This window comes from Mchenga conophoros, linkage group LG3, assembly GCF_057382185.1.
Source record: "Mchenga conophoros isolate Kocher_MC1m ecotype Shallow Benthic linkage group LG3, M_conophoros_male_GT1.1, whole genome shotgun sequence".
NCBI lineage: Eukaryota > Metazoa > Chordata > Actinopteri > Cichliformes > Cichlidae > Mchenga > Mchenga conophoros.
The window spans coordinates 31,766,429-31,781,422 of NC_140528.1; the positions used below are offsets into that span (position 1 = coordinate 31,766,429).

Consider the following 14,994-nt stretch of genomic DNA (forward strand, 5'->3'; position numbering starts at 1 on the left):
GATTCGATTCAACTTAGCCTCAGACAGTCAGAAATATTATAATTCTGATCATTTATCAGTACTGACTTCATCAGAATTGTGAACATCACAGCAGATTATGGACAAATCAAGTGTGTGATCATGTATGAGTTGTATAGTTTTAATGTTTTATTTGGGAACAGAATGGTGTGTATGTGTAAGTTTGGTGATGGAGTTTTTATTATGAATGAATGATGAATTTTTATGAATTATTATGTCTATTTTTATGCTTAAGGACAACAGATGGAAATTAGCCCTTGGCTATAATCTGGTATGTTTACATTCATGTAATTTTTTCTTTACATTTATGTTCATTAACATGCACTGTCCTAAATAAATTAAAAAAAAAATAAAAAAAAGATGCCTTTGTGTGAAAGTAACTGAGAATAAAACAGAAAAACATGAAGGAGATTTTCCTGGTCTGGCTTTTTATAGCAGAAAACCTTAAAAATATTCTACAATGTTCTGCATATAAAGTTTAAATTTCTTCAGTATTGAACAACAGAAAAAACAGGCTTTCTTGTCCGAGGTCATTTAAGTGAAAAAAGAAAAAGACAGCAGCCACAGCGCTGTAAACAACGGTAGACTGGTGGGTAATAAGCCAATGAATAATACAGAAAACAGAGATTGGAGACGGGAAACCGTTCTTGAAGTACAGAGAGAGAGAGAGAGAGAGCTAGCTGTGCATGGATGTGATTTTAATAGTCGTGGAAGCAAAACAGCAAAATTAATGACGACATTGATCAAATGTGAAGCGTAGTTTGCTGCTCCTTTTGCTGCTGGCTCGGTGAATTTTGGTTGGAGAGACAAAACCTGCAGCTCAGAATCAGCACAAAAAGACGTAATCACAGCGCGGACCGGACGCATCAGGATCGCTAAGCTCCGACAGCGTGTCCGTCTGCGGGCCGTCGGGTGAGAAAGCCGAGAAAGACAAAGCTGATTCTGATGCGTCGGTCTGTGTTTACGTCTCTGTGTGGAGTCCGTGTACCTGCTCTCGTTTGCTGTTTGGTTGTTGTTGAAATGGTTTTGTGAGCTTTAATCTGAGAATCTGGCGTTTCTGGCAAAACACAGTTATATTTAAAAGTCGATTCAGGATTTAATGAATTGATATCGCTTTATTCAAGCTACTCACCTCCCACTTCCACCTGCACTTTCAACTGGACCACGGCCAATCAGAGAGGTCCCGCCCCTGACTATCTCTGATTGGTTTAGTCCACGATAGGGGCATAATGTGTGTCTGTTGTTGACCACAGGGAAGGTTGCAGATTTTTTTTTTTTTTTGCTACCCGAACAGTTGGTCGCACAGATGCAACCAAATATTTTTTAGTCGCACCACTGAAAAATTTGGTCGCATTTGAGACCAAATTGGTCACACTCTAGAGCCCTGTATGTGATAATGTCCTTTGTTTTTCATGTTGTAACATTACTGTGAGAACGCTCCTCTTCCTCAGAGGATCCACCTGTGCTTCCTCTCCTCTCTCCTCCACCTGTTACAGTGAGGGAACGTCCTCCATGATGGAGGAGCTGCTGGAAAGTGCTGAGAGTTTCCTCCAGAGTGAGACCTCTGTCACAGTTCAGAGGATCTACGGCAGCAGAGACCTTCATGGACACTAAAAGTCTCAAACACACAACAACAACATCACACTGACTCCACTCTGACATCACTGATCAATAATCAAAGAACACACAGATCAAACTGATTGATCAGCCATCAGAGGAGTCGGATCAATGGAGCTGCTTCTGTTCCTGATGTCCCCTGTTTGATGCTGGACCTGAACTCTCCCTGCAGAGGAGACACAAGACAGTCAGAGACACACACACACACACACACACACACACGCGCGCGCGCGCGTCTGGATTGCTATCCTCGTGGGGACATCCCACTGACATAATGTTTTCGCTAGCGTCTTACCCTAACTCTGACCATCAAAAATGAATGTCTAACCCTTACCCTAAACCATAACCTAATTGTAACCCTGACACTAAAACCACATTTTGAGTGTGAAAATAGCTTTTAACCCCGTGGGGACCGGGATTTTGGTCCCCACCAAGATAGTAAGAACCCGTACACACACACAGAAAATAAGACAGACACACACGTGCACACACACACACACGCGGGCGTACAAACCTTTGACTTTGAGTAGCACTGTTTTGAATCTGATTGTGACTTTGTCATTAGTCAAGACGCTACATGTGTATCTCCCACTGTCTTTCTTTTTGGGCTGTTTCAGGATCAGACTGACGTCTCCAGTTTTCAGCAGGTCTTCATTCATCTTCGTTCGGTCTCTGTAAAAGTGATGCTGTTCTTCAGGCTGGTCAGAGCCGTTCTCATACACCTGGACGATCAATGAAGGTTCAGGTTCTTCACGTTCCCACTGCACTTCACCATCTTCAGGCAGGTTTTTTGTGGTTTTGCAGAACAGCTGGACAGATTCCTCCCCCTCCTCCACCACCACCCGAGAGACTGAGAGGACAACAAACACAATATGAGCTGTACAAAGTGTGAATGGTGCTGCAGTAGAGTCCTGACAGGGACTAGAAAGAGAGCAGATTTCTCCTGTTTTGGCTTCCTGTTAAATCCAGAATTCAAAATCCTGCTCCTCACATACAAGGTCTTAAATAATCAGGCCCCCTCTTCTCTATCTCTATCTTAATGACCTTGTAGTATCATATCACCCTATTAGAGCACTTCAGCTGAACACACCTGGGGCGTTCTTTCTACAATAGAAATCAAATATTCTTCAGAAAGTTCTTTCTATATCTGTTGCAGAAGTTCCCATAAATGTTGCACTTGTAGGCTGCTTTGCTTTCACTCCTCTGTCCAATTCATCCCAAACCAGCTCGATGGGGTTTAAGTCTGGATACTTGATGGACGCTCCATGTTTTCAAGCTTACCACCTTGTTCTTTTTATCTGAGGTAGTTCTGGCATAGCTTGCACTTTTGGGTCATTATCTTGCTGTAGGATGAGTCCCTGACCAACTAGCAGAGGGTTCTGGATGGTGTTGCTGAATGCAGTGGTAGCCGTTTTGGTTCAGGGTGCCTCTCATTCTGTACAAGTCACCACCCCAAACTTAGGATGATTTGTAATCGTCTTCTTAGTCTGTTCATTTAAACACACAGTTGCTCTGCCTGACATTTTTGGCTTTTAGATCAAAACATCAAAGAATTTATTTTATTTGAATGAACTGAAAATAGATTCAAACTAAAAGCTTTTAGAGAATAAACTCCTACATGACCTCTGACCTCTGACCTGTATCTACAGCACTGACCTCTGACTTTCAGCTCCACTTGTTTCTTCAGCAGGATGTTTCCCTCCCTGCTGTAGACGGTGCAGGTGTAGGTGGAGTTATCTCCATCTGTGGGGTGTTTCAGGGTCAGACTGAGGTCTCCAGTTTTCAGCAGGTCTTCATTCATCTTCGTTCGGTCTCTGTAAAACTGGTGCTGTTTTTCATTTTGGTCAGAGCCGTTCATATACACATGGACCTCATCATAGCTACTGTCCTTCCACTCCACTATAGCATCTTCAGGCAGGTGAAGTGTGGTTTTGCAGGGCAGCTGGACAGACTCCACCCCTGAATCCACCTCCACCTGGGGGACTGAGAGGACAACAAAACACAACATGAGCTTGGATGGAGACATTTGGAAGCCCTGGTTTAGACCTACACTCAACAAAAATATAAACGCAACACCTTTGTTACTGCTCCCATTCCCCATGGGATGGACGTAGAGACCTAAAATTCATTCCAGATACACAATATAACCATCCCTCCCAAACAGTGGTCACAAATCAGTCCAAATGTGTGGTAGTGGGCACATCTGCTATATTGAGATAATCCATCCCACCTCACAGGTGTGCCACATCAGGATGCTGATCTGACATCATGAGTAGTGCACAGGTGTACCTCAGACTGCCCACAACAAAAGGCCACCCTGGAATGTGCAGTTTTGTCTCACAGCAAAATGCCACAGATGCCACAAGCAATGAGGGAGCGTGCAATTGGCATGCTGACAGCAGGAATGTCAACCAGATCTGTCGCCCGTGCATTGAATGTTCATTTCTCAACCATAAGCCGTCTCCACAGGCGTTTCAGAGAATATGGCAGCACATCCAACCGGCCTCACAACCGCAGACCTCGTGTAACCACACCAGCCCAGGACCTCCACATCCAGCAGGTTCACCTCCAAGATCGTCTGAGACCAGCCACCCAGACAGCTGCTGGAACAATTGGTTTGCACAACCAAACAATTTCTGCACAAACTGTCAGAAACCGTCTCAGGGACGCTCAACTGCATGCCCGTCGTCCTCATCGGGGTCTTGACCTGACTCCAGCTCGTCGCCGTAACAGACTTGTGTGGGCAAATGCTCACATTCGATGGCGTCTGGCACGTTGGAGAGGTGTGCGCTTCACGGATGAATCATGGTTCACATTGTTCAGGGCAGATGGCAGCTGAGAATGTCCCAGTTCTTGCATGGCCAGCATACTCACCGGACATGTCACCCATTGAGCATGTTCGGGATGTGCTTGACCGGCGTATACGACAGCGTGTACCAGTTCCCACGAATATCCAACAACCTCGCACAGCCATTGAAGTGGAGTGGACCAACATTCCACAGGCCACAATTGACAATCTGATAGACTCCATGCGACGATGTGTTGCACTGCATGAGGCAAATGGTGGTCACACCAGATACTGACCGGTTCTGGGTCCCCAGACCCCCAATAGCGCAAAAAACTGCACATTCCAGGGTAGCCTTTTGTTGTGGGCAGTCTGAGGTACACCTGTGCACTACTCATGATGTCAGATCAGCATCCTGATGTGGCACACCTGTGAGGTGGGATGGATTATCTCAATATAGCAGATGTGCCCACTACCGCACATTTGGACTGATTTGTGACCACTGTTTGGGAGGGATGGTTATATTGTGTATCTGGAATGAATTTTAGGTCTCTACGTCCATCCCATGGGGAATGGGAGCAGTAACAAAGGTGTTGCGTTTATATTTTTGTTGAGTGTAGATGGCAGAGAGTTGGTGTGGTAAACCACCGCCTCTGTTCAAAGATGGTCGCTCACAGTGGACATAGATGGCTTCTTTCACTCCTCTTTCAAACCATCTGTCCAAAATGTGAACATTGGCATCCTTGAAAGAGTGACCTTTATCCTTAAGATGCAGATGGACTGCTGAGTCTTGTCCTGTGGAGGTGGCTCTTCTGTGTTGTGCCATGCGCTTGTGAAGTGGCTGTTTGGTCTCTCCAATGTAGAGGTCTGAGCATTCCTCGCTGCACTGTACAGCATACACCACATTGTTAAGTCTGTGTTTTGGCGTTTTATCTTTCGGGTGAACCAGTTTGTGTCTGAGTGTGTTGCTGGGTCTGAAATGCACCGGGATGTCGTGCTTGGAGAAAACTCTCCTGAGTTTTTCTGATACACCGGCTACATAGGGGATGACAATGTTGTTGCGTCTGTCCTTCTTATCCTCCCTCGCTGGTGTCTGGTCTTCTTTTCTGTGCCTCTTTGCTGACTTTAAGAACGCCCATTTAGGATAGCCGCACGTTTTGAGTGCTTCCTTTACATGTGTGTGTTCCTTCTTTTTCCCTTCAGGCTTAGAGGGAACATGTTCTGCCCGGTGGTGTAGGGTCCTAATTACTCCAAGTTTGTGTTCCAGAGGGTGATGGGAGTCAAAGAGGAGGTACTGGTCCGTGTGTGTGGGCTTCCGGTAAACTTCGATGTTGAGGTTGCCGTTCTCTTCAATGTGCACAGCGCAGTCCAGGAAAGGCAAACAGTTGTCCTTTGTGTCTTCCCTGGTGAACTTGATGTTTTTATCCACAGCGTTAATGTGCGCAGTGAAGGATTCCACTTCTTGTGTCTTGATTTTGACCCAGGTGTCGTCCACATATCTGTACCAGTGGCTGGGTACTCTTCCTTTGAAAGACCCAAGAGCCTTCCTTTCCACTTCCTCCATGTAAAGGTTGGCTACAATAGGTGACACGGGGGAGCCCATGGCACAGCCATGTTTTTGTCTGTAAAAGCCTTCGTTGTACTTGAAATATGTAGTGGTGAGGCAGAGGTCTAACAGGGTGCAAATCTGATCGGGTGTGAAGTTGGTCCTGTCCTCCAAGGAGCTGTCTTCTTGTAGTCGTTTTCTGACAGTCTCCACATAGCATAGTTAGAGGCTATGCTAGGCTTTGGCCCACATCAGTCTAAAAGTGTATGTAACCACAAATAACGTGTTTTGGAAACTAACTGCACAACATGCAGCACTATTAGTTATCTCAGTCTCAGAGCAGCATTTCTAATTTTGATTGAAACTGTCAGAGAAAACGGCAGCTTTGAGCAGCCAGGATATTAGTTTACAGAGGCTGTTAAAATTATATGTCTAACGTTAAATGTTGGTGACACAATAATTTCATCCTAGTGGTACTGACATATTCATAGGTTAATTTTTGAGACAAAATATCATGAGGTAGTCATGATTTTGCAAATATTCCACCTTGCAGTTTCAACTCCTCACTGCAGGCATGTCATGTGCCTTGAAGTTTGCACAAATTATTTTAAAAATGCACTCAACCTACAAACATTACTGATGAGTCAAGATCTGCACAAATTGACAGAAACACTGAAGCAGCTCCACATTTTATTCTTATTGTCATGTTTGTCCTATTTGTCAGGTGACAGAAGAACCAACACAAAGCTCAGAGAGGAATGGTGACACAAGATCACAGGTGAAATTGGAAGATGACTTGGTGGTTCATGACTGTATTTGAAGCACATGTGTGACTGCATGTATGTGGAATGTCTCATGGCAACATGGCAGCTCTGCCATGTTGTTGCTCGGACAGAGGTGAAGAGGCAAGGTCACAGGTGACTGACTGATGATTTGGTGCTATAGATTAACTAGTATTTATTAAATACTAGTTAATACTAAATTATTATTAACAATTGTTAGGCTGCTGGTGTAAATTGTTTCATTAGTGTTTATTTGACAAAGAATCTGAATTGCCATGTCTCACTTTTTATATGGCTGAATCAATGTGTTATTTTATCAGGTGGAAATATGTCCTAGTGCAGTCAGAGGGGAAGAGCCAGGGCCAAAGGTGAGGCACATCAAGCACAGAATAATAATTGTAATCTGAGGATAAAACGCATGTACTGAGGCTGAAAGAAGCTTCAGTGCTCTCAGAAGACTAAAAAGATTGCTAAGGTCCACGAGGAGAGACTGGACAGCATAGATGTAAAACAAATATGCCAGCAGTTCATTTCAGCTAACGAGAGGAGCAGGCATGTGTGTGGCTCCTTCACATAGAGGACATTGAGTTGTTGTGTGGGGCACCAGTAGTCCATGTCTGTTGCTGTAACCGTAGTTCATGTTTAGAATAAAAAATCCCAGCTCACTGATTTGATCAGGGCAATAGTGCCTAAAATGTTGCATAATTTTGCTGAGAGATCTTTTACTTTTTGGTAATCTTAGATGAGTGGTTTTATGGACAAAAACCACCAGGTCATTCAGTGTTCCCTTAGTGCACAGATGTTGGTGTACTATAACTGAAGTAATGTTGTTAAGTCCTTAAAGTCATATTCTTTTATTGTCATGACTGTATTTGAAGCTATTTTTATTTTTGTATGATACCTGATTTATATGGAATATGGCTGAAGTAAACTAAAGCCTGAAATACTTAGTCAGTCATTTGTTTAATAGTAACTTAACATTATATAATTCACATATAAAACTATAAATTGTGATTTTAAATGGTTTAAAAGCATGTAGAATAGCGTATGTAGGCAAGTATATTTCTCCTGTTTTTATTAAGAAGCAAAGACAAAAAGGAAGAAAAAAAAAGAAACAGGGCAGGGTTCGGTGGTTGAATCATCCGTCCCCACCAATGCCAAAACCAAATCTACACCCTTGAGGCTAAGTCACAAGAATGGAAACACTTTGGAAAATGACTCCCTGTTGCTGGAAACTTGCTTAGTCATATAACTGGAGGAGACAAACATAACCACTTGGGGGCGCCACAGTGATACAATGTAGGGCTCCGCTGGCACAGGTGTGACTGACTTAAAGGCAGTAAAGAGTGTGCCGGTGGTTGTGATGTATTAAAAACAGCAGACAAATACTGCAGGTCAGACAGGATGGTGAGTTTGTACATTTCTATAAAACAACATGAGATGGGGCAATCATAATGAAGCAGTTCATTTTCAATTTGTAGATTCAAGCTGCTCTTCGTATTTTGTCCACTAGATGTCACCAAAGAGCACTGTGTTGTAAAGCTTCCAGCAAGCTTCAGAATGCTTAATTTGCAAATTACCAGATTCCACCATGTTTGTGTCATGTGTAAAATGTAAAGTGGGTCATTCAGATCCACAGAAGAGTCCTTGAGATTTCCTGCGATCGTCACTTCCTGCCTCTTTACTACAGACACACAAAGAGGTGTTGTGTGTCTGTTCTGATCAATGGTCATGAGAATTTGCAAATTAATGATCAAGAAACTGACCTCCCAGCCCATTGTTCCTTCAGTGGTGCTAGTTTCAGACTGAAGAAGTCACTTGGATAAATGACGAAACGTTTCTCTCACTGAAAATGCTACGTCCAGATGAACAGAATCAACTTTTGGGGATTTACTTATGTGGATGATTGAGCATGCATCAAGACATTCCTGATGGAATTCACATGGTGGTGTTTGAGTCCATCCACAGGAGGAGACACCGAATTTAAAGAGCAGATTGATCTGCTCGTTAAATGTATTCCTGAAAGTGATCAGTCCAGTTTCAGGACGGATCGCTCGGGGCAGGGAGGGTTTATCTCATAGATGGCATTTTAGGAAGAAACCATGTCATTCCAGGAGTATAGGTTAATATCATTGAATGTTAACGGTCTTCAAAACCCCATTAAGAGGAGAAAGACAGCAACTAAAATGAGAAGGGAAAGGCATGATATAGTATTTTGGCAGGAGACCCATTTAAACAATACGGAACATGAGCAGTTAAAACACTTGGGATTCAAACATGTATACTATTCATCATATAGACAGATTTGTGCAAGGGGGGTTACAATACTGATTGCCAATAAAATAAATCTTCAATTAATTCTACAAATAGGGGATAGAGAAGGACGATATGTTATGGTAGTGGTTCAAATTGATCATAAACCAGTGACTCTGTTAAATATTTATAGGCCGCCAGGCAATAATCAGGAATTTATTAAGAAATTATTTAATCTGATCGCGGAACATACTAAGGGAACCCTTATCTGTGGTGGGGATTGGAATATACAACTACAGCCCCACTTAGATTCTAACAACAAAACTAAAAGAACGACTCAAGAGACCAAAACAGTTAAAAAGTTTCTTGTAGAAGGAAATATGATAGATGTTTGGAGGGAGCTACATCCCAAGGAAAGGGGCTATACGTTTTTCTGATACCCCCATAAAGTACACTCCTGGTTAGATTACTTTTTTATGTTTAACACTGATAGACATAGAATTCTCAGATGTAACCTAGGAGTAAAAGACATATCAGACCATGCAGGTGTTTATTTGTCTATACATCTGGAGACTGAAATAAAGCAGTATAGCTAGAAGTTGAATATGAGCTTGTTAAATGATACCAACTGTATACAATTCGTAAGAAATTAGTATAAAAACTACTGTGAATTAAATGATAATCAAGAGGTGTCCCCAAGTGTTACATGGGATGCATCCAAAGCAGTAATGAGAGAAAAATTGATCATGTGGTCCTCGTACCAAAAGAAAGAGAAACAAATGCAAATTAATGAGTTGCTACTCACATTAAAGAACTTAGAGACTAAACACGCCACTGTTAAAGACTCTCAAACACTGGAAGAGATAAAATTAACAAAACGGAGATTAAATGATATATATATGACAGACAAGAAGAAATAAAAGCTAGATTTGTTAAGCAAAAGTACTATGAATACGGTCCTAGGGCAAAGAAATTATTGGCCTGGAGAATTAAAAAACAGGAAGAAGAAAGAGGAATTTACAGTATAAAAGATGAAGAGACCCAAAAAATGTGTTACACTGCCAAAGAAATACAAAACTCATTTGAAAACTATTATAAAAAATTATACACAGAGACACAAGGAGCTGACCCTCTAAACATTCAGAAATTTTTTCGCATTCTCTGGATCTACCTAATATTGGACAGGAACAATACTAATGCAACAAATTACTAAACAAGAACTGGATAAAGCCATTACAAAAACAAAAACCAATAAGATGCCGGGTATGGACGGATTTACATCAGAATATTTTAAAACCTTTAGAGATTTATTATCACCGCTATTATTAAAATGTTTTAACTATGTGTTGGAGGAAGGGGAATCACCAGCATCTTGGAGGCAAGCAATTATTTCAGTAATTCCAAAGATGGGCAAGGACAAAAAGGAATGCAGTTCATATCGACCAATTTCAATTCTGAATATGGATTATAGATAGGGATGGGTACCGGTATCTGGTGCCATGATGGCAGCGGTTCTGAGATAAACGGTAGTAACCAGACCGAAAAGCAGCGCACATTTCGGTGCTTTATTTCGGTGCTTTTTTTTTCCTGAGATGTGATACACTTTAGATTCTAGCCAATCATTTTACGTTTCCGAGGATAGTAGGCGGGTCCAGGTACGTACGTTCTTTTAGAGCAGAGCTACAGATTAAAAATGCCCAAGGCGAAACGGTGAAAGGCGAAAAGTCTGGCTGTACTTCACAGCACAATATGCACACTCAGCAGCCTGCAACAAGTGCTTTAAGCTGATACTGTGATACTGTCAAAGGAGGTAACACCTCAAATCCGATGAAACACCTGGCGACGCATAGCGTTTTTTTTAAAAGCCGAGAAATGCGCCGTATTTGATAGATTGCTGCGAGACTTCACACCGAGCACATCTACTGCGGGTGTGCTGCCTGTTATCGGAGTTAGCAACATCCCCCAAAAACCCGAAGAGGAGAGTCCTGGCCCCTAGCCCTGCCAGTGTAGCAGAAATGATGACGGATGATGAAGCAGCAGCTGTTCTTCTCTGCGTGAGTAGCTTAATGTTGTTCGTGTGTAATTTACGTTGAGTAGGCTAACCATGTTATTACATTAACGCATGTAAGGTAAATTAGCAAACATCATCATAGCTACATGCGGCTGTCTTCTTGTTTGATGGCAGATGCTCCCTTCACCCTGGCCAAAAAGGCTAAAATGACCAAAGAAAAAGTGGAAAACAGCTAAACATGAGAGGTTTTTGGACAAAGTTTGTGTTTTTTCCATTGTTTAAGCACTGCTTCCAGCCAAGAGTGATACCATATATGCCCCATAGCTGCAGAAAAGGCTAACATTGTTATCTTTTTACAAAAAACAGCTAAACATGAGAGGTTTTTGGACCAATTTTGTGTTCTCCATTCTTTAAGCACCGGTTTGAGCACTGTTTAAGCACCGGCACCGTTTCAAAAGTACCGGTTTGGCACCAGTATCGGATAAAACCTAAACGATACCCATCCCTAATTATAGATTATTCACCTCAATAATAGCGGAAAGGCTTAAAAATGCAATACCAGAAATTATTGATGAAGATCAGACAGGATTTCTCAAAAACAGACAGATTCAATACAGTAAGATGTGCCTTACATTTAATAGATTATATGAATAAAACCCAAAGGGAATCGACTGCATTAAGTCTTGATGCAAAGAAGGCGTTTGACTCCGTCCGGTGGGATTACTTTTTTTTTGCTATGGAGAGGTTTGGTTTCGGAGACCCTTTTATTCAACTGATTAAAAACTTATACTATTTACCTTCAGCAAGAATAAAAATAAATGGGAGCTTAACTGGAGTAGTGGACTTGCAGAGAGTATGTCGGCAGGGATGTCCGCTTAGCCCAGCCCTGTTTGCTTTATTTATTGAACCGCTGGCGCAAGCCATTAGGGAAGATGAACATTAAAGGGATATGGATACGGAATACGGAATATAAAACGGGTTTATATGCAGATGATATTTTGCTGACCCTCACAGACCCAGAAAGAAGCTTACCCAAGCTATGGTCAAAGATAGAAATGTTTGGAGAACATTTTGGATATAAAATAAATATTCAAAAAACACAGGTGATCACATACAATTATGTACTCACAATAAAGATCAAAAGTATGTCTAAATTAAATTGGAATAATAAAATAATTAAATATTTAGGTATTAAGATTCCCAAAACACTGACAGAAATTTATGAAATAAACTACTCACCAATTACAAGGGAATTTAAAAAAAAACATTCAAAGGTGGAGCCTACTGCCACTTGATCTGTATAATAGGATTGACTTGGACCTAGGACCTTCAAAGTAAAACAGGAAACACACTGACTGAACTCTAAACATGCAAACTTAACAGCAACTGAGAAGACATAACATAGGGACCAGAAACATGGTATAAAGAGGTCACAGTAGACACAACATTGAACACAGGGAAGCCATATTACAAAGCCAAAGAACTAAACCTATGATAACCATAACGGAAATCTAGGGAAACAAGAAACAGTACAACAAAGGACTCAAAACATAATCCATAATATAAAAACATGAGATCTCTTCAAAATAAAACAGGAAACATGAGAGGCAGACATGAAACACACAAAGGGCAAGGGAGACTTCACAGGGGTTGAAAACACAAGGGGGAGCTAATAAGCAAATGAACATAGGAAACCTAATAAGCTTAAACATACACTATAAACATCAAAAGAACTAAAACTCAAAACACTGGGTCATAAGACCCAGGATCGTGACACATGTGCACTTTTTACGTCCAACACGGAAACTGCACTCGTGGTGCTTTGATTGTACTCGGAAATTCTGACTTCCAAGTAGGAAGATGCAGGTAACTCCAGACCAGAGATGGGCAGTAACGCATTATTTGTAACGCGTTACTGTAATCTGATTACTTTTTTCAAGTAACGAGTAAAGTAAGGGATTACTATTGCAAAAACAGTAATTAGATTACTGTTACTTTCCCGTAGGAACGCTGCGTTACTGCGTTACTAAAACCGTGATGTTTTTTGCAAGAATGTCTCATGACAGTGAGGTAAGCGAGTGCGCACAGTGGCGTGTCTAGAAAAATTTTGTTGGGGGGGCCAGGTAGGGGCACAGATTTGGAGAAGGGTGGCAGATGTAATTGGCAGATAATGTTTTAAAAAATTCTACCAACCGTTAACCATAATTCAATAATCCTGTAAACCTAATAACCGAAGGCGCTTTTAACTCTTATTAGAATGAGATTTTAACCACTACGGTGCAAAATTTTTAGATACTGCGTTGATAAAGTACAAGAGATACAATCAGTGCTTTGTCAGTGTTTACTCAGCATTCAAGGACAGCAATATTTGCATAGTATTTTTACTGACATGTAGTGCACATATGTTTTGGGCAAAAACATTTTTGAATATTAAAATACGAACATTTGTAACAAACAATTGACAAATTAGCCAATGCCAATGCAAAACTTTATCTGCCTGTTAAAAAAAGAAGATAATCTTCTCACAAACTGGTGTTTGATTTTGAAACAGGAAAAAAGTGGGGAAACAACTGAAAAGACTAATATTTGAATAAAACCTGAAAGCAAGTAAATACTTTCTATGCTGCCTTATGGTAAACTTTGGTAATATTGATAAAGAACAACACTGGCTGATGATGAAATACAGTCAGCTGGCATGGTGACACTGCCAGTATAACCTGCAGGGCTGGACTGGGACAGAAAATCCGGCATTTTGACTGGAGACCGGCCCCCCAGGTATTAAAGCCATAAAGACTTTGAATGAAAACAAATGCTGTTGTGACAGTCCCATATGGAAAAGAAATAGTAAAAACTTATATGACTTAACTCATGAAAGTGCCCACTTTCATGAGTTAAGTCATATAAGGCTTACATGATTTACTCATGAAAGTGGCCACTTTCTCATTACTTTCATATATTGTTTTAGTAAGTATCCAAAACATATAAGATTCATTATATAATCTTTCAAGGGATCTTATATCTGTTTTTACTCTTGTATGCTTTTCATACAAGTTTCACACAAAACAGATACAAACTTTATAAGATTTATAAATATCTTTTCCATATGTACACTGTCTTGTTGGTATATGTATGATTTCTATACATTTTACGTCAGATAAAAACTTTGGTTGTAAGATTCAGATAATTATTTAATAAAAGCGAGACATTTTAAATGAGAATAAGAAAGAAAAGTATTTCTTTGTGCCCCCCTCTCCCTGTTAATGCCCTACCTGCCCCCCTGGCAAAACTTTCCTAGACCTGCCCCTGCACAGTTACCAGCTGTCAGCTACATAGAAAAGGATCCTGGTGTTATTTGTCTCTAAGAAACAGTTCATAACTTCAACTCATTCATGTCACCTAAAAGGTAAACCTGTTTCTCCATCACAGCTCTGATGATTCAGTAAGGACATCTCCTGGTTTCATGTTTCCCTCTCACCACATATACAAACCGACATCATGACCAGCAGCTTTACAGCTGTGGCTCCAGCAAACATCAGCTGATACTAGAAATTAATATTAAATAAATTCTAACAACAGCTGATCAAGGTTAAACGTGCTGCTGTTGTTTAACACAACATCTGCTGGTTTCCTCTTTGTGGCGCAAAGTGGGCGATAAATAAACAAGAGAGAAAAGCCGATCAGCTGATCATTGATCAGTTTCATGATTGAAGTAGCAACAGGAGAGGGAGGGGAGAGAATGAGAGAAGAAGAGGCAGCTGTGCAGCGTAACGACAGAATAACTCCAGCTTTGTGTCTTTTTTCCATTCTAGCTAAAGTCCGGAACAAACTGCGTCTCTTCTCAGCTCAATACGAAACGTGTAATATTTTCTCTGAATGAGGGACCATCCCATTTTTTTAAGGAGCCGTTGGCAACTCTACTAACTAACCTTATGAATAAAATAAAGTTCACTATCAGTAACATCATAGCACCCACCCAGCTGTA

At 41.1% G+C, this 14,994-nt stretch overlaps 1 protein-coding gene across 1 annotated transcript; it reads right to left on the reverse strand.

The window, feature by feature from the left end:
- Positions 1-1,343: 1,343 nt before the first annotated feature.
- Positions 1,344-3,661, reverse strand: LOC146578153 (butyrophilin-like protein 2). Its single transcript, XM_085268617.1, has 3 exons — positions 3,292-3,661; positions 2,150-2,485; positions 1,344-1,801 (listed from the first exon to the last, which is right to left on the reverse strand). The coding sequence occupies exons 1-3, from the start codon at positions 3,659-3,661 to the stop codon at positions 1,710-1,712; spliced, it is 798 nt and encodes a 265-aa protein (XP_085124743.1). The 3' UTR covers positions 1,344-1,709.
- Positions 3,662-14,994: the final 11,333 nt, after the last annotated feature.